Below are 20,147 nucleotides of genomic sequence, written 5' to 3' on the forward strand. Positions count from 1 at the left end.
TCCTAAAGTGCTGGGATTACAGGTGTGAGCCACCGTGCCCGGCTTTTTTTGTTTTTGTTTGTTTGTTTGTTTGTTTTGAGATAGGGTCTTGTTCTGTTGCCCAGGCTGGAGTGCAGCGGCATGATCACGGCTCACTGCAGCCTCAATCTCTCAGGCCCAAAAGATCCTCACACTTCAGCCTCCCAAGTAGCTGGGACTACAGGCACCTGCCATCATGCCTAGCTAATTTTTTTAAAAATTATTTTTGTAGAGATGGAGTCTTGCTATGTTGCTCAGGCTGGTCTCAAACTCCTGGGGTCAAGTGATCCTCCCTCCTCAGCCTCCCAAAGTGCTGGGATGGAAACTCAGTCCGCATGAAATCTTCACTCCACATTCCCTTCCCCCAGCATCTGGCAACCACCGCTCTGTTTTCTGCCTTTATGAATTTTTCTATTCTGGATATTTCATAGAAACAGAATCATAAGGCCGGGCACGGTGGCTCAAGCCTGTCACCCCAGCACTTTGGGAGGCCGAACCAGGCAGATCATGAGGTCAAGAGATCGAGACCATCCTGGCCAACATGGTGAAACCCTGTCTCTCCTAAAAATACAAAAATTAGCTGGGCGTGGTGGCGGGTGCCTGTAGTCCCAGCTACTCGGGAGGCTGAAGCAGGAGAATGGCGTGAACCCAGGAGGCAGAGCTTGCAGTGAGCCGAGATCGCGCCACTGCCTTCCAGCCTGGGCGACAGAGTGAGACTCCATCTCAAAAAAAAAAAAAAAATTACAAAAATTAGCTGAGTGTGGTGGCAGGTGCCTGTCATCCCAGCTACTCGGGAGGCTAAGACAGGAGAATGGCGTGAACCTGGGAGGTGGAGGTTGCAGTGAGTCACAATCGTACCACTGCACTCCAGCCTGGCGACAGAGTGACTCCATCTCAAAAAAAAAAAAAGAAAAAGAAATAGAATGATAAAATATATGTTCTTTTGTGTGTGACATCTTCCACTGAGCGTAATGCCCTCAACATTCTTCCCTGTTGTAGAATTTCCGTGCTTCATTCCTTTTCATGGCTAAGTAATATTCCATTGTATGGATCGATCACATTTCATTTTACATTCATCTATTTGTTGGGATGTCATAGGGTCCTGCTCTGTTGCCCAGGCTGCAGGGCAGTGGGGACAGTCATAGGGTCCTGCTCTGTGGCCCAGGCTGCAGGGCAGTGGGGACAGTCATAGGGTCCTGCTCTGTGGCCCAGGCTGCAGGGCAGTGGGGACAGTCATAGGGTCCTGCTCTGTGGCCCAGGCTGCAGGGCAGTGGGGACAGTCATAGGGTCCTGCTCTGTGGCCCAGGCTGCAGGGCAGTGGGGACAGTCATAGGGTCCTGCTCTGTGGCCCAGGCTGCAGGGCAGTGGGGACAGTCATAGGGTCCTGCTCTGTGGCCCAGGCTGCAGGGCAGTGGGGACAGTCATAGGGTCCTGCTCTGTGGCCCAGGCTGCAGGGCAGTGGGGACAGTCATAGGGTCCTGCTCTGTGGCCCAGGCTGCAGGGCAGTGGGGACAGTCATAGGGTCCTGCTCTGTGGCCCAGGCTGCAGGGCAGTGGGGACAGTCATGACTCCCTGCGGCCTCCATATTGCCTGGCTCAAGCAATCCTCCTGCCTCAGCCTCGCGAGTAGCTGGAACTACAGGTGTGTGCCATCACGCCCAAGTCAGTTTGTAAATTTTTTTCGTTTTTTGAGACCGAATCTCACTCTGTTGCCCAGGCTGGAGTGCAGTGGTGCGATCTCAGCTCACTGCACCCTCCGCCTCATGAGTTCAAGTGATTCTCCTGCCTTAGCCTCCCAAGTAGCTGGGATTACAGGCGCCCGCCACCATGCCCAGCTAAGTTTTATATGTTTAGTAGAGACAGGGTTTTGCTATGTTGGCCAGGATGGTCTTGAACTCCTGACGTCTGGTGATCCGACTGCTTCAGCCTCCCGAAATGCTGGATTACAGACACGAGCCACTGCACCTGGCCAAAAACTTTTTTGTAGAGATGGGGTCTCGCCATGTTGCCCACGCTGGTCTTGAACTCCTGGGCTCAAGCCATCCTCCCACCTCTGCCTTCTAAGATGCTGGGATGTCAGCATGTGCCACCACACCTGGCCCCATTGATTTATTGTTGGACATCTGGGTTCCTTCCATGTTTTCATTACCGTGAATAATCCGGCTCTGAACATGGGTGTACAAGCATTTCTTCCAGACTCAGGGATTCTGGGTGTAGTCCCAGGAGAGGAATTCCTGGACCACAGGGTGGTTCTCTGTTTGAACTTTTGAGGAACTAACGTCCTGTTTTCTTTTGCTTCTTTTTGTTTTTTTATGAGACGGAGTCTCTGTCTGTCACCCAGGCTGGAGTGCAGTGGCGCGATCTCGGCTCACTGCAAGCTCCGCCTCCTGGGATCACACCATTCTCCTGCCTCAGCCTCCCTAGTAGCTGGGACTACAGGCGCCCGCCACCACACCCGGCTAACTTTTTGTATTTTCAGTAGAGACGGGGTTTCACCATGTTGGCCAGGATGGTCTCGATCTCCTGACCTCGTGATCTGCCCGCCTCGGCCTCCCAAAGTGTTGGGATTACAGCCGTGAGCCACGGCATCCAGCTCTTTTTTTTTTTTTTTTTAACCATCGTGCCCAGCCCCGCCCTGTTTTCCACAGCGGTGCAACCTCATTTAAAAATGCCTCCCAGCTGGGCGCATAAACTCATGCCTATAATCACAGTGCTTTGGGAGGCCAAGGTGGGTGGACCACCTGAGGTCAGGAGTTTGAGACCAGCCTGGCCAACATGGTGAAACCCCATCTGTACTAAAAATACAAAAATCAGCTGGCTGTGGTGGCTGATGCCTGTAATCCCATCCATTCAGGAGGCTGAGGCAGGAGAATCGCTTAAACCTGGGAAGCGGAGGTTGCAGTGAGCCGAGATCACACCACTGCACTCCAGCCTGGGTGACAGAGTGAGACTCTGTCTCAAAAAGAGAGACAGAGGACCGGGAGTGGTGGCTCACGCCTGCAATCCCAGCACTCTGGGAGGCCGAGGAGGGTGGGTCACTTGAGGTCAGGAGTTCCAGACCAGCCTGGCCAGCATGGTGAAACCCCATCTTTACTAAAAATACAAAAATTAGCCAGGCATGGTGGAACAGGCCTGTAATCCCAGCTACTCGGGAGACTGAGGCAGGAGAATGGCGTGAATCCGGGAGGCAGAGGTTGCAGTGAGCCGAGATCGTGCCACTGCACTCCAACCTTGGCGACAGAGACTTCATCTCAAAGAAAGAAAAAAAAATTAATTAATTAATAAAAATAAATAAATAAGCCTGTTTTCCATAGTGATGCAACCTCATTTCACCCTGTCTGAAAAAAAAATAATAAATGAATAAAAATATAAATACAACAATGCTTTTCTCCCCAGTCTGCCATGGTGTGTTTCTAAGACTGTGATTTCCAGGAGGCTGAGCGCTGACCTTTTATTTCCGTTCCTGCTCCAAGGTTCTCTTCACCGCCTGCGAGCTGGGTGTGTTTGACCTTCTGGCCAAGGCTGCAGGGCCCCTGGACGTGGTGGCAGTGGCTGCAGGTGTGGGGGCCAGCTCCCATGGGACAGACCTCCTGTTGGACATCTGTGTGTCCCTGAAGCTGCTGAAAGTGGAGACGAGAGGACGAAAAGGTGAGGACGTGGGCATTCTGAAGGAGGCGTTTGACGTGGGCACCCTCTGCAGCCCACGTGTTCTGTAAAAAGCGAGGCCGTCTCCATCCCGGCTAACACGGTGAAACCCCGTCTCTACTAAAAAAATACAAAAAATTAGCCGGGCGTGGTGGCGGGCACCTGTGGTCCCAGCTACTCAGGAGGCTGAGACAGGAGAATGGCGTGAACCCGGGAGGCAGAGCTTGCAGTGAGCCGAGATGGTGCCACTGCACTCCAGCCTGGGCGACAGAGCGAGACTCTGTCTGTATTTGCAGGTTTGGGCGTCGTGTGGTTACTGCAGCAGCTACCGACCTCTGCCCTGCGGATGTCAAAGCTACCAGAGTGTGAGACCCAGGCTGGGGCATTCCTTGAGTCCAGGAGTTCGAGACCAGCCTGGGCCACGTATTTTTGACAGAGACAGGATTTCGTCATGTTGGCCAGGCTGGTCTTGAACTCCTGACCTCAGGGGATCCACCCGCCTCGGCCTCCCAAAGTGCTGAGATTACAGGCGTGAGCCACCATGCCCAGCCTCAATAAGTTATTTTAGACATTCTGTGGAATGTAACGTACGTTTCCTCTCGTGGCTCATCTGCATTTGTACTTGCTCTTCCCAAACTCCCGATGGGGATTTGTACAAACCGAACCGGACGGGGGTGCCAGCCGCCCCGGGTCACCTTTGTGCCTTCCATAGAAGGCCCCAGCTGTACGGGTGTTGGTGCTTCCAGGCAGGAGGAAGACCCTATCTCTAAAAAACAGATGGCGTTGGCATCATGTTGAAATCACGATGCTGCCGAGGTGGGGAGCGTCCACCGGCAGGAACTCGGAATCTCACTGCTTTTTCCCTGTTTTTTTTTTGTGTGTGTTTCAGCTTTCTATCAAAACACAGAGCTGTCCAGCGCCTACCTGACCACGGTCAGCCCGACGTCACAGTGCAGCATGCTGAAGTACATGGGCAGGACCAGCTACCGGTGCTGGGGCCACCTGGCAGATGCTGTGAGGTGGGGGCTGCACCCAGGTGGTGACCAAGTCTCAGGACTCCCCCCGGGGGCTAGTGAAGGGGGCACTGGAGGAGGCGAAAGGGAAGGTTTCTTTTTCTTTTTTTTTGAGACAGAGTCTCGCTCTGTCACCCAGGCTGGAGTGCAGTGGCACCATCTCAGCTCATTGCAAGCTCTGCCTCCCGGGTTCACGCCATTCTCCTGTCTCAGCCTCCCAAGTAGCTGGGACTACAGGCGCCCGCCACCACGCCTGGCTAATTTTTTGTATTTTTAGTAGAGACGGGGTTTCACCGTGTTAGCCAGGATGGTCTCGATCTCCTGACCTCGTGATCTGCCCCCCTACATGGTGGCAGGCACCTGTAGTCCCAGCTACTCAGGAGGCTAAGGCGGGGGAACTGCTTGAACTCAGAAGGCAGAGGTTGCAATGAGCTGAGATTGTGCCACTGCACTCCAGCCTGGGCAACAGAGCAAAAACTCTGTCTCAGAAAGAAAGAGAGAGAGAGAGACGGGAGGAGGGAGGGAGGGAGGGAGGAAGGAAGGAAGGGAGGGAGGGAGGAAGGGAAGGAGGGAGGGAAAGGGAGAGAGAGAGGGAGGAGGGAGGGAGGGAGGGAGGGAAAGAAGGGAAATAATGGAAAGAAAGAGAAAGACAGAGAAGGAAGGAAGGAAAGAGTGAAAGAGAGAAGACCTGGACTCAATAGAAAGGAGTGTCTGGGTGGCCCGGCGCGGTAGCCCACACCTGTAATCCCAGCACTTTGGGAGGCTGAGGTGGGTGGATCACGGGGTCAGGAGATCGAGACCATCCTGGCTAACACGGTGAAACCCCGCCTCTACTAAAAATACAAAAAATTAGCCGGGCGTGGTGGCGGGCACCTGTAGTCCCAGCTACTTGGGAGGCTGAGGCAGGAGAATGGCGTGAACCCGGGAGGCGGAGCTTGCAGTGAGCCGAGATCGCGCCACTGCACTCCAGCCTGGGCGACAGAATGGGACTCCGTCTCAAAAAAAAAAAAAAATAGAAAGGAGTGTCTGGGTTAAGAGAGGGGGTTGTGGAGACCAAGGTTCTTATTATGTATGTGAAATCTTCAGGTAGCAGGCTTCAGAAAGAATAGACTGTTACTGTTTCTTATCTGACTTTGTTCTTTCCTGGATCCAAAAAAAGGAAGGAAAAGGAAGGCGATTCTCTCCAGAATGTGCATTTTCTCCACAACAGATAGCTTTAGAGGAGTATTTCAAGATACGGCAAAGAGAACATGTTTGGGACTGAAATATTTTTATTTCTTTTTTTTTTTTTGAGACAGAGTTTTGCTTTGTTGCCCAGGCTGGAGTGCAGTGGTACCATCTCGAATCACTGCAACCTCCGCCTCCCAGGTTTAAGCGATTCTCATGCCTTAACCTCCTGAGTAGCTAGGCGTATAGGCACCCACCACACCTGGCTGATTGTGTTTTAGTAGAGACGGGGTTTCACCCTGTTTTTGACGCTGGTCTCCAACTCCCCAGCTCAGGCTGTCTGCCCCCGTCTTGGCCTCCCAAACTGTTAAGATTACAGGTGTGAGCCACCACGCCCAGCCTTTTATTTTCTTCTTTATCTGTGATGTGTTGTTATGCCAGAGTCAGGTTGGAAAGTGAGCCATGTCATATGGAGTTAAATAAAACCCGTCTCACGAGACTTTACAGTTTATAGAGTATGAATCCCCAGGCCCCTTAGATAAGAATTTGGGCAAGGAAGAAAAAGGTCAGGTGTAACCATTAAGTCCTCAGGTTTAAACAATTAAGCAACAGCTGGCCAGGCACGGTGGCTCACGCCTGTAATCCCAGCACTTTGGGAGGCCGAGGCAGGTGGATCACCTGAGGTCAGGAGTTTGAGACCAGCCTGACCAACATGGTGAAACCCCATCTCTACTAAAAAATACAAAAATTAGCCAGGCGTGGTGGCAGGTGCCTCTAATCCAAGCTACTTGGGAGGCTGAGGCAGGAGAATTGCTTGAACCCAGGAGGTGGAGATTGCAGTGAGCCGATATCGTGCCATTGCACTCCAGCCTGGGCGAGAGAGTGAGACTCTGTCTCATAAAATAAAATAAAATAAAATACTTAAACAACAGCCTTCCCTCTCTTTTCTTAGAGAAGGAAAGAACCAGTACCTGGAGACGTTTGGTGTTCCTGCTGAAGAGCTTTTTACGGCAATCTACAGGTAACATCCGTCACTTTGAAACCAACAACTCAGATAAGATTCTGTTTATTTTTCAAGGACTTAGGACTTACTGAAATGGCACAACCCAGGAGAAATTTGCCATTTAATTTAAAATAACATCTCCCACCCCCACGACTACCCCAGATTTGGCTCGTCTGATGTTCAAATTGATCAGATTCCTGAGGAGGTGCAACTTGACGCTTCCTTCCAAAGGACTACCCACAAACTCACTGTTTATGTAGAAACTGGAGGCACGGGAGGGGCGCGGTGGCTCACACCTGTCATCCCAGCACTCTGGGAGGCCGAGGTGGGTGGATCACCTGAGGTCAGGACTTCGAGACCAGCCTGGCCAACAGGGTGAAACCCCGTCTCTACTAAAAATACAAAAATTAGCCGGGCGTGGTGGCGGACACCTGTAATCCCAGCTACTCGGGAGGCTGAGGCAGGAGAACTGCTTGAACCCGGGAGGCGGAGGTTGCAGTGAGCCGAGATCACGCCTCTGCACTCCAGCCTGGGCAACAAGAGTGAAACTCCGTCTCAAAAAAAAAGAAAGAAAGAAAGAAAGAAAAGAAAATAGAGGCCCAGTTTTTGATTTGGTCAGAGGTGAAGGTGAGGCCGGGTGAGACCTCAGCTCTTCACTTTGATCTGCGGACGTGGACACAGCTTTGGCCTTCGCCTGAAGCTCTTACCTAGAATTCCCAGATGGAGGTGAATTGATGGGTCTGTCCAGTGTTCCAGCTGGCTGAGGCATGGAGTAGGGAAGGGTATGAAGGACAAGGAGATGCCTCAGTGGTTTGCCCGCCCCCCCAGCCTCCCCTCTCCTCCCCTCCTCTCCCTTCCCCTCACCTCTCCTCTCCTTCCGTCCTGTTCCACCTCTATTCCTCTTCCATCCTCCTCTCTTTCTCTCCTTTTCCTTCTCTTCTCTCCTCTCTTTTCCTCTCCACCTTCCCCCTCCTCTCTCCCATCTTCCCTCTCTTGTCTCCTCTCTCTTCTTCCCTCTCTCCTTTCCTCTCCTCTCCTTTTCCCTCCCATCCCCTTTCTCCTCTTTTCTTCTTCCTTTCTTCTCTCTTTGCTCCTTTCTTTCTCTTCCCGTCTCTCCTCTCTTTTCATTTCCACCTCTCCCTTCCCCTCCCTTCACCTGCCTCTCTCCTCCTCTCCCATCTTCTCCTTTTTCTCGTCTTCTGTGTTTCCATGCCCCGTAGTTTTCTCTCTTTCTTTCTCCCTTTTTTCTCTCTTTCTTTCTTTCTTTTTTTTCTTTCTTTTCTGTCTTTCTTTCTTTCTTCTTCCTTCCTTCATTCCTTCCTCTTTCTTTCTGCCTTCCTTCTTTCCTTCCTCTCTTTCTTTTTATCTTTCTTGCTTGCTGTCTCTTTTTTTCCTACCTTCCATCCTTTCTTCCTTCCTCCCTCCCTCTCTCCTTCCTTCCTTCCTTCCTTACCTGCCACCCTCTCTCCTTCCCTCCCTCCCTTCCTTCCGTCCCTCTGTCCCTTGGTCCTTCCTTCTGTCCCTCCGACGCACCCTCTCTCCTTTCCTCCCTCCGTCACCCATCCCTTCCTTCCTTCCTTTCTTCCTTCCTTCCTTATTTCTTTCTTCCTTCCTTCCTTCTTTGCTTCCTTCCCTCACACCCTCCTTCCTTTCTTTCTTTCTTTCTTTTCTCTTCCTTCCTTCTTTCTTTCTTTTTCTTTCTTCCTTCCTTCCTTCCCTCACACCCTCCCTCCTTTCTTTCTTTCTTTCTTTCTTTCTTTCTTCTTCCTTCCTTCCTTTCTTTATATATATATATATATATATATATACATGTGTATGTATATGTGAATATGTGTATCTATTTAGTGGGCACAAGTACCCGTCTTTTCCACGCTTACATGTTGCAGCATGGAGCCTGGGCTTTTAGTGTGCCCATCACCTGAATAGTGACCCTGGTACCTAAGAGGCAACTTTTCAGCCCTCGCTACTCTGAGGCAAACCCCTACAGCAGGCTCTGCGGAGGGGATAGGAGGAGAGAGGGAGTCGTGGGGGGGAGGAGGAGGAACTGCTTCCAACACCAGAGCCCTGTCCGCCTCCGTCTCCACCTACCCTTCTTGGCTCCATCTCACCTGCCTCCCTTCCTAGTTCCTGCCTTTTCTCTAGCCTCTTCCCTGGCCACCTGAATTCCCACCTTCTGGGGCCCCTGCCCCAGGACATGTGGACCCCCCACCCCCATTCCTGGATTTGTCCTCTGGAGCTGAGCTCTGTGGGTGGGGGGACATATTATTGACTTTCCTCTTAGAAAACATCTAAACTCCTCTTCGGGTAGAAATCCCTTCCCATCGAGAAGGGAAATCCCTTCCCATCCAAAGAACAATCATCCGTTCTGACTCAACTCCAGGTTTCCCGGAGCTGGGCACACTTTGGTGGCTGACCCACGGTTCCCCCATCCCGAATTACTTCTGTTCCATTTCACAAATGCAACGCTCGCAGGTGCACCTGTGGGGTACAGCTCTGTTCTCAACAGGGGGTTACGTACGCCCTCTCTCTGGACGCTTGCCCGGATCCTCACCATCTTGACAAGTGTGGTTTTGCACGCCAGGTCCGAGGGCGAGCGGCTACAGTTCATGCAAGCTCTGCAGGAGGTCTGGAGCGTCAACGGGAGAAGCGTGCTGACCGCCTTTGACCTGTCAGTGTTCCCGCTAATGTGTGACCTCGGTGGTAAGTACCCCTCACCCCTAATACCTCGGAGGTGTGGCTCCTGTTCTGTGTGGGGAATGCGTTATAAATGCCTTTTACTTTCTCAATTCTGATGCTTGGTAAGTACCCCCTGCCCCCAAAACCTCAGAGCTGTGTCTCCTGTTCTCTATGGAGAGTGTGTTAGCAATGTCTTTTTTTTGAGATGGAGTCTTGCTCTGTCGCCCAGGCTGGAGTGCAGTGGCACGATCTCAGCTCACTGCAACCACCACCTCCTGGGTTCAAGCAATTCTGCTGCCTCAGCCTCCTGAGTAGCCTACAGGTGCAAGCCACACCCGGCTAATTTTTTGTATTTTTAGTAGAGACGGGGTTTCACCATCTTGGCCAGGCTGGTCTCGATCTCTTGACCTTGTGATCCGCCCACCTCGGCCTCCCAAAGTTCTGGGTTGACAGGCATGACCCACCATGACCAGCCCAGCAATATCTTTTATTTTCTGCATTCTGATGCTTGGTAAGTAGCCCCCACCCCCAAAACCTCGGAGCTGCATCTCCTATTCTGTGTGGGGAATGTGTTATTTGTGTCTTTTATTTTCTGCATTCTGATGCTTTGACATGTGCAGCCTTGCTGGTCTTAGAGGAATCACTCCACCCAGCACTGGGCACTTCCTAGAGTCAGCAAACATCTCCTCTGCAAGCACACGTTTCTTTTTCTTTTTTCTTTTTTTATTTAAGATGGAATCTTGCTCCATTGCCCAGGCTGGAGTGCAGTGGTATGATCTCGGCTCACTGCAACCTCCGCCTCCCGGTTTCAAGCAATTCTCCTGCCTCAGCCTCCCGAGTGGCTGGGATTACAGGTGCCTGCCACCACGCCCGGCTAATTTTTTTTTGATACAGAGTCTCACTCTGTCACCCAGACTAGAGTGCAGTGGCGCGATCTCGGCTCACTGCAACCTCTGCCTCCCGGGTTCAAGCGATTCTCCTGCCTCAGCCTCCCGAGTAGGTGGGATTACAGGTGCCCACCACTATGTGAGGCTAATTTTTGTATTTTTTAATAGAGACGAGGTTTTGCCGTGTTGACCAGGCTGGTCTTGATCTCTTGACCTCATGATCCACCGGCCTTGGCCTCCCAAAGTGCCGGGATTACAGGCGTGAGCCACCACGCCTAGCTCATTTTAAAACTTTTTTGTAGAGACTGAGTGTCTCTATGTTGCCCTGGCTGGTCTCAGACTCCTGGGCTCGTGCAGACCACCTGCCTCGGCCTCCCGGAGTGATGGGATTATAGGCGTGAGCCACCACACCTGGCCCTGAGCTTGCTTTTCAAATACAAACCCGCCAACCCTGGGCTCGCCCCTGAAGCACGTGCTCTACCCGATAGGGCTGTCACACTCCAGACTGTGATCCACCCACCCTATCTGCCTCCTGTGACTCAGTGGATCACTCAGAACAGCTCCTGGCTGGTAGAAGGCCCTCTGCAGAGTGAGGAGCGTCTGCAAGTTTATTAGTTTTAGTCACTGTGAGTAGGGATAGAGAGAGTTCAGGATCCCCCCTGCCTGGGGGGCAGCTTGGTAAGAAAATAATGAACAAGTAGACCAGGTGTGGTGGCTCACACCTGTCATCCCAGCACTTTGGGAGGCCTAGGCGGGTGCATCTCCTGAGGTCAGGAGTTCGAGATCAGCCTGGTCAATATGGTGAAACCCCATCTCTACTAAAAATACAAAAAAAGGCCGGGCGCGGTGGCTCACGCCTGTCATCCCAGCACTTTGGGAGGCCGAGGCGGGTGGATCCCAAGGTCAGGATTTGAGACCAGCCTGACCAACATGGTGAAAACCCGTCTCTACTAAAAATACAAAAACTTAGCCAGGCACAGTGGCAGGTGCCTGTCATCCCAGGTACTCAGGAGGCTGAGGCGGGAGAATCGCTTGTACCCGGGAAGCGGAGGTTGCAGTGAGCGGAGATCACACCACTGCCCTACAGCCTGGGTGACAGAGCGAGAGTCTGTCTCAAAATAAATAAATAAATAAAAAGACTGACTTTCTACGGAAATAATGGACAAGGAGCACAGGGCTGGAGGTCTCTGTGGCCCACGATGGATTTTGCGCGCACGACTTACGGGGGCTTCTGAATAGAGCTTGTTACTGTGTCCTTCTCTTAGCTGTTGGCCACCTTTGGCTGGACAGGTGTGCTGGCTTCAAGAGCACACAGTTCCGTGGCCGTGTGGAAGCTGGGAGCTTGGGTCAGCCCAGCCAGGAAGACCACCTGAACTAAGGGGCCTGTAGACAATCGTGTCACCGTGAAGATCAGACATGGTGGATAAAAAAGGATGAGTTTGGCTGGGTGCGGTGTCTCATGCCTGTCATCTCAGCACTTTGGGAGGCCGAGGGGGGCAGATCACGAGGTCAGGAAATCAAGACCATGCTGGCTAACACGGAGAAACCCCGTCTCTACTAAAAATACAAAAAAAAAAAAATTAGCTGGGCGTGGTGGCGGGCGCCTGTAGTCCCAGCTACTCGGGAGGCTGAGGCAGGAGAATGGCGTGAACCCGGGAGGCGGAGCTTGCAGTGAGCCGAGATCGTGCCACTGCACTCCAGCCTGGGCGACAGAGCAAGACTCCCTCTCAAAAAAAAAAAAAAAAAAAAAAAAGGATGCGTTCATGTCCTTTGCAGGGACATGGATGAAGCTGGAATCCATCATTCTCAGCAAACTATCACAAGGACAGAAAACCAAACACTGCATGTTCTCACTCATAGGTGGGAATTGAACAATGAGAGCACATGGACACGGGGAGGGGAACATCACACACTGGGGCCTGTCGGGGGCTGGGGCACTTGGGGAGGGAGAGCATTAGGAGAAATACCTAATGTACGTGACGGGTTGATGGGTGCAGCAAACCACCATGGCACATGAATACTTATGTAACAAACCTGCCTGTTCTGCACATGGACCCCAGAACTTAAAGTATAATAAAAAGAAAAAAAAGACCAGACATGGCAGAAGGACCCAAGTTCCTGGGTTGGACCCTTCATGAGTCCATGTTCTGTGGGGGGTGAGCGACGTCTCCCAGGTTCATCTCTGAGGGTCAAACACGCTGTGTCCCCTTCCAGGTGGCTCTGGAGCTCTGGCTAAGGAATGCGTGTCTCTGTACCCTAGATGTAAGGTCACCATTTTTGACATCCCAGAAGTGGTGCAGACGGCAAAGCAGCACTTCTCATTCCAGGACGAAGAACAGATTGACTTCCAGGAAGGTGTGTTTGTGTCTGTCGGGAAGCAGAGATGTGTCTCACGGCTTCTCCAGGGGGACTGGATGCTTCTGGGAAATGATGAGGGTGTGATGTGGTTTCCTTCTTGCTCCTGACAACGCCCTCAAGTCAACACTGTCTGTTATTCATGATGGATGGAAAGCTGGGTGTAGGTATAGTTTTCTTACAATTATTATTATTATTATTTATACAGAGTCTCGCTCTGTCACCCAGGCTGGAGTGCAGTGGCACGATCTCGGCTCACTGCAACCTCTACCTCCTGGGTTCAAGCGATTCTCCTGCCTCAGCCTCCCGAGTAGCTGAGATTACAGGCGCCCACCACCACGCCCGGCTAATTTTTGTATTTTTAGTAGAGACGGGGTTTCACCATGTTGGCCAGGCTGGTCTCGAACTCCCGACCTCAGGTGATCCACCCACCTCGGCCTCCTGAAGTGCTGGGATTACAGGCTGGAGTGCAATGGTGCAATCTCAGCTCACCGCAACCTCCCCGTCCTGGGTTCAAGCGATTTTCCTGCCTCAGCCTCCCAAGTAGCTGGAATTACAGGCACCCACCACCACGCCCGGCTAGTTTTGTATTTTTAGTAGAGACAGGGTTTCGCCATGTTGGCCAGGCTGGTCTTGAACTCCCAACCTCAGGTGATCTGCCTGCCTCGGCCTCCCAAAGTGCTGGGATTGCAGGCATGAGCCACTGTGCCCGACCAGATAAGTGCTTCAGTGGTGAATTCTGAGAATTGTTACACCTGTCGGCCGAGCAGTGTGCACTGTGTTCAATGTGGAGTCTTTTCAAAAACTTATTTTATTTTATTTATTTATTTTTGAGGCAGAGTTTGCATTGGTCACCCAGGCTGGAGTATAGTGGCACAATCTTGGCTCACTGCACCCTCCACCTTCCCAGTTCAAGCAATTCTTCTGCCTCAGCCTCCTGAGTAGCTGGGATTATGGTGGCTGCTACCACACCTGACTAATTTTTGTGTTTTTTAGTAGAGACGGGATTTTATCATGTTGGGCAGGCTGGTCTCGAACTCCTGACCTAGGAAGATCTGCCTGCCTCAGCCTCCCAAAGTGCCAGGATTACAGGCGTGAGCCACTGTGCCTGGCCTTTCTTTCTCTTTCTCTTTTTCTTTTTCTTTTTCTTTCTTTTTTTTGGGGGGGGGAGTCTTTTATCTCTTACCCACCTCCCACATTTCATTCACCCTGAGTCCCCAAAATTCATTGTATCATTCGTATGTCTTTGCATCTTCATATCTCAGCTCCCACTTATAAGTGAGAATATCCAATATATGGTTTTTCATTCCTGAGTTACTTCACTGAAAACAGAGGCCTCCAACTCCATCCGAGTTGCTGCAAAGGTCATTATTTCGTTCCATTTTATGGCTGAGTTGTATTCCACGGAGAAAACACCAAATATAAGTAGCTTGCTCATGGGAGGCTGAGATGAGACCTGAAGGATGAGAAGAACCTGGTTTGTGTGAAAGAAACAGCCTTGTTGGCCGGGCGCGGTGGCTCACGCCTGTAATCCCAGCACTTTGGGAGGCCGAGGTGGGCAGATCACAAGGTCAAGAGATCGAGACCATCCTGGCCAACACGGTGAAACCCCGTCTCTACTAACAATACAAAAATTAGCTGGGTATGGTGGCGTGTGCCTGTAGTCCCAGCTACTTGAGGCTGAGGTAGGAGAATCGCTTGAACCGGGAGGCGGAGGTTGCAGTGAGCTGAGATCCCACCACTGCACTCCAGCCTGGCAACAGAGTGACACGCCATCTTAAAAAAAAAAATAGAAAAGAAAGAGCCTTGTTTTAGGAACAGTCAGCACATGCCGAGGTCCTGAGTTGGAGAAGGCTTTAAGATCTCCTATTACAGCGTCTATTGTCCTGTTTTCATGCTACTTTCTAAGAGTGTTATGAGTTAAGGTCCAGGCCTGGTGCGGTGGCTCACGCCTGTAATCCCAGCACTTTGGGAGCCTGAGGCAGGCAGATCACGAGGTCAGGAGATCGACACCATCCTGGCTAACACGGTGTAACCCCGTCTCCACTAAAAATAAAAAGAAAAATTAGCCAGGCGTGGTGGTGGGTGCCTGTAATCCCAGCTACTCAGGAGGCTGAGGCAGGAGAATGGCGTGAACCCGGGAGGTGGAGCTTGCAGTGAGCCGAGATGGCACCACTGCACTCCTGCCTGGGTGACAAGAGTGACACTCTGTCTCAAAAATAGAAAGAAAAAAAAAAAGAGTTTGTAGCAGGGCTTGTTGGTTGGATAGGACCTGAGAGAAATTGCTTTTTTGTTCATGGTTTTGCAACCTGAACAACTGTCAGGTTACCTTATGGTTTTATGGGAAACATCCAGACTTGGAATCTGGAAGCCTGTATGTGACTTCCGTTTACCATGAGACTCCAGGCAAACTGCCTAACTTCTGTGACACACAGTCATATCATTTCTTTTTTCTTTCTTTTTTTTTCTTTCTTTTTTCTTTTGAGACTGAGTTTCACTCTTGTTGCCCAGGCTGGAGTGCAATGGCGGGATCTTGGCTCACCGCAACCTCCACCTCCCAGGTTCAAGAGATTCTCCTGCCTCAGCCTCCCGAGTAGCTGGGATTACAGGCATGTGCCACCACATCCAGCTAATTTTTTTTTTTTTTGAGACGGAGTCTAGCTCTGTTGCCCAGGCTGGAGAGCAGTGGCGCAATCTCGGCTCACTTCAAGCTCTGCCTGCTGGGTTCACGCCATTCTCCTGCCTCAGCCTCCCGAGTAGCTGGGACTACAGGTGCCTGCCACCACGCCTGGGTAATTTTTTGTATTTTTAGTAGAGGTGGGGTTTCACTATGTTTGCCAGGATGGTCTCGATCTCCTGACCACGTGATCTGCCCACCTCAGCCTCCCAAAGTGCTGGGATTACAAGTGTGAGCCATCGCGCCCGGCCTTTTTTTGTATTTTTAGTAGAGATGGGGTTTCACCATGTTGGCCAGGCTGGTCTTGAACCCTTGACCTCAGGTGATCCGCCCACCTCAGCCTCCCAAAGTGCTGGGATTACAGGCGTGAGCAGCCACCGTGCCTGGCCTGAGTTAACTCTTTTCTTTTTCTTTTTCTTTTTCTTTTTTTTTTTTTTTTTTTTTTGAGACAGAGTCTCGCTCTGTCGCCAAGGCTGGAGTGCAGTGGCGGGATCTCGGCTCACTGCAACCTCCACCTCCCGGGTTCATGCCATTCTCCTGCCTCAGCCTCCAGAGAAGCTGGGACTACAGGTGCCCGCCACCATGCCTGGCTAATTTTTTTTGTATTTTTAGTAGAGACGGGGTTTCACTGTGTTAGCCAGCATGGTCTCAATCTCCTGACCTCGTGATCTGCTTGCCTCAGGCTCCCAAAGTGCTGGGATTGCAGGTGTGAGCCACTGAGCCTGGCCTTTTTTTTTTTTTTTTTGAGATGGAGTCTCACTCTGTTGCCCAGGCTGGAGTGCAGTGGTGTGATCTTGGCTCATTGCAACCTCCGCCTCCTGGGTTCAAGCCATTCTCTGCCTCAGCCTCCCGAGTAGCTGAGATTACAGGCGTCCACCACCATGCCCGGACAATTTTTGTGTTTTTAGTAGGGATGGGGTTTCACCATCTTGGCCAGGCTGGTCTTGAACTCCTGACGTCGTGATCCACCCACCTTGGCCTCCCAAAGTGCTGGGATTACAGGAATGAGCCACCGCGCCTGGCCTGAGTTAACTCTTTACTGCACAGAGCTTACCAAGATCCCTCCCAAGATTGGCACCTTATAATTTTGAGGGAAAACTATGACGAGACTTGAGTGTTTGACATCGCACACACATAAAGGGTCAGTCTTGCGTATTTACCTTAAATCTGGAGAACAGGTCTTGACTGTAGGTTCAGTTCAACTCATCAGTTAGGAGCTGCTGACTGAATTCCCAGGGACTCCTGGAATCCACAGCTTTGGGTGATATCAGCAGCTGTGCTTTCGCAGGGGACATCAGGGAAAGAAAGAAAGAAAGAAAGAGAAAGAAAAGAAGAAAGAAAGAAAGAAGAAAGAAAGAAAGAAAGAAAGAAAGAAAGAAAGAAAGAAAGAAAGAAAGAAAGAAAGAAGAAAGAAAGAAAGGAAAGAAGAAGAGAAGAAGAGAAGAAGAAGAAGGAAGAAAAGAAAGAAGAAAGAAAGAAAGAAAAAGAAGAAAGAAAGAAAGAAAGAAAGAAAGAAAGAAAGAACGAAAGAAAGAAAGAAAGAAAGAAAGAAAGAAAGAAAGAAAGAAAGAAAGAAAGAAAGAAAGAAGAAAGAAAGAAAATGGGCTGGGCACTGTGGCTCACACCTGTAATCCCAGCACTTTGGGAGGCCAAGGCAGGTGGATCACCTGAGGTTGGGAGTTCGAGACCAGCCTCAATAACATGGAGAAATCCTGTCTGTACTAAAAATACAAAAATTAGTCAGGTGTGGTGGTGGGCGCCTGTAATCCCAGCTACTCAGGAGGCTGAGGCAGGAGAATCACTTGAACCCGGGAGGCAGAGGTTGCGGTGAGCCGAGATCATGCCATTGCACTCCAGCCTGGGCAACAAGAGCAAAACTCCATCTCAAAAAAAAAAAAAAAAAAAGAAAGAAATCATATTATTATTTTTTTTTTTTAAAGGAGAAGGAGAGAAAGAGGCCACACTTATCATTCAGTATCTTCTTATCTTTCTCCTGAGCCTTTTCGTTTTTCAAGGTTAGGTCTGCAGGTCACTAGCCTGGAAGACCTGGGAAAGGCATGACCCATCCACGTGACCTTTTGTGCCTGGAATAGGTTTAGTCAAATGGGATTGGATTGCAGGCTGACCTCATGGTGCCTGCTCTGTGTTCCAGGGGATTTCTTTAAAGACCCCCTTCCGGAAGCAGATCTGTACATCCTGGCCAGGATCCTTCATGACTGGGCAGATGGAAAGTGCTCACACCTGCTGGAAAGCATCTACCACACTTGCAAGCCAGGTAAGCTGTGGGGTTTGCATTTCAGCGTGTGCTTGTGACTCGGGGCAGAATTGCAGGAGTCACATTTAGAGGGCAGGCACCGAAATCATCCCACGGGTGAGTGTAGACATCCTGCCAAATGGCTTTCCTTCTAGATAACGACCTACAATAAATAGGGTCCTAATTTCTATTGATAAAACGACATAAACATGGAAAAAGTGAAAGGTCCTCTGAAACTTCAGTGGCCTCATTTTGATGAAATTCTTTCAGAATTAGGCTAGTATTTGTGTGTGTGATGAGGACAGTGCCCCACTCACTTCTGAGGTCCACCCATCCTGATGGTCCATGAGGATGTGAGCACAGCCTCTGTGTGTGTGTTGGGGACAGTGTCCCAGTTCTCCTGTGAGGTCCACCCATCCTGATGCTTCATGAGGACTTGGGCACAACCTGTGTGTATGTGTTGGGGACAGTGTCCCAATTCTCCTGTGAGGTCCACCCATCCTGATGGTTCATGAGGACATGGGCACAACCTCTGTGTGTGTGTGATGGGGACAGTGTCCCAGTGTCCTATGAGGTCCACCCATCCTGATGGTCCATGAGGACATGGACACAGCCTCTGTGTGTGTGTGATGGGGACAGTGTCCCAGTGTCCTGTGAGGTCCACCCATCCTGATGGTTCATGAGGACGTGGGCACAGCCTCTGTGTGTGTGTGAAGGGGACAGTGTCCCAGTTCTCCTGTGAGGTCCACCCATCCTGGTGGTTCATGAGGACATGGACACAGCCTCTGTGTGTGAGATGGGGACCGCGTCCTAGCCCTCTTGTGAGGTCCACCCATCCTGATGGTTCATGAGGACATGGGCACAGCCTCTGTGTGTGTGTGAAGGGGACAGTGTCCCAGTTCTCCTGTGAGGTCCACCCATCCTGATGGTTCATGAAGACATGGGCACAGCCTCTGTGTGTGAGATGGGGACAGTGTCCCAGTGTCCTGTGAGGTCCACCCATCCTGGTGGTCCATGAGGACGTGGACACAGCCTCTCTGTGTGTGATGGGACAGTGTCCCAGTTCTCCTGTGAGGTCCATCCATCCTGATGGTTCGTGAGGACATGGGCACAGTCTCTGTGTGTGTGTGTGAAGGGGGCAGTGTCCCAGTTCTCCTGTGAGGTCCATCCATCCTGATGGTTCGTGAGGACATGGGCACAGCCTCTGTGTGTGTGATGGGGACAGTGCCCCAGTTCTCCTGTGAGGCCCACCCATCCTGGTGGTTCATGAGGACATGGGCACAGCCTCTGTGTGTGAGATGGGGACCGTGTCCTAGCTCTCCTGTGAGGTCCACCCATCCTGATGGTCCATGAGGACGTGGACACAGCCTCTCTGTGTGTGATGGGGACAGTGTCCCAGTATCCTGTGAGGTCCACCCATCCTGATGGTCCATGAGGACGTGGACACAGCCTCTCTGTGTGTGATGGGGACAGTGTCCCAGTTCTCCTGTGAGGTCCATCCATCCTGATGGTCCATGAAGACATGGGCACAGCCTCTGTGTGTGTGTGATGGGGACAGTGTCCCAGTTCTCCTGTGAGGTCCATCCATCCTGATGGTTCGTGAGGACATGGGCACAGCCTCTGTGTGTGTGTGAAGGGGACAGTGTCCCAGTTCTCCTGTGAGGTCCATCCATTCTGATGGTTCATGAGGACATGGGCACAGCCTCTGAGTGTGTGATGGGGACAGTGCCCCGACTGTCCTCTGAGGTCTGGCTATCCTTATGGTTCACTGGGACTTTGGCACAGCCTGTCTGTGTGTTTGTGTGTGATGTGGACTGTGCCCCTCCCTTTCTAGGTGGTGGCATTCTGGTCATTGAAAGCCTCCTGGATGAAGACAGGCGGGGTCCTCTGCTCACGCAGCTCTACTCTCTGAACATGCTTGTGCAGACAGAAGGCCAGGAGCGGACCCCCACCCACTACCACACGCTCCTCTCTTCTGCTGGCTTCAGAGACTTCCAGTTTAAGAAAACAGGAGCCATTTATGATGCCATTTTAGCCAGGAAATAACTTTTTCTTGTGATCTGGAACTACTGTCAAAGCACACAAGACATAATAATAAAGAGATGTATCTCCAGTGGCTTCTTGTTCTTGGTATTCACACGATAAGTGACTGGAGGCTTCTATGGACAGGGTTGGACTGCCTCTACTTTGTGCCCTGCTGCAAATAGGACCTTTTCCTGGTTATTCAATGATGCACAGGCAACTAATTATAGGGGAACCCTTATTTAATAAGGAATGAAGATTTTATCTTCTTATTTATTTTTCAGAGATGGGGTCTTGCTCTGTTGCCCAGGCTGGAGTACAGTGGTACAGTGATAGCTCACTGCAGCCTCCAACTCCTGGGCTCAAGCGATTCTCCTGCCTCAGCCTCCCTAGTAGCTGGGACTACAGGCTCAGCTAATCAACTTTTTTAT

General features: G+C 51.1%; 1 protein-coding gene across 3 annotated transcripts in view; it reads left to right on the forward strand.

Annotated features, from left to right (window-relative positions):
* Positions 1-19,807, forward strand: part of ASMT (acetylserotonin O-methyltransferase) — a 30,753-nt gene extending 10,946 nt beyond the window's left edge. The window contains exons 2-9 of one of the 3 annotated variants that reach the window (XM_055268389.1): positions 3,491-3,665; positions 4,552-4,681; positions 6,795-6,863; positions 9,427-9,545; positions 12,185-12,268; positions 12,623-12,763; positions 17,593-17,715; positions 19,529-19,807. In XM_055268389.1, coding sequence (XP_055124364.1) covers positions 3,491-3,665; positions 4,552-4,681; positions 6,795-6,863; positions 9,427-9,545; positions 12,185-12,268; positions 12,623-12,763; positions 17,593-17,715; positions 19,529-19,740 — 1,053 coding nt within the window. In that variant the 3' untranslated portion in view covers positions 19,741-19,807. The remainder of the gene's footprint in view (positions 1-3,490; positions 3,666-4,551; positions 4,682-6,794; positions 6,864-9,426; positions 9,546-12,184; positions 12,269-12,622; positions 12,764-17,592; positions 17,716-19,528) is intronic. The other 2 variants (XM_055268390.1, XM_055268391.2) reach the window with 2 other exon arrangements.
* Positions 19,808-20,147: the final 340 nt, after the last annotated feature.

This window comes from Symphalangus syndactylus, chromosome X (genome assembly GCF_028878055.3).
Source record: "Symphalangus syndactylus isolate Jambi chromosome X, NHGRI_mSymSyn1-v2.1_pri, whole genome shotgun sequence".
Lineage (NCBI taxonomy): Eukaryota > Metazoa > Chordata > Mammalia > Primates > Hylobatidae > Symphalangus > Symphalangus syndactylus.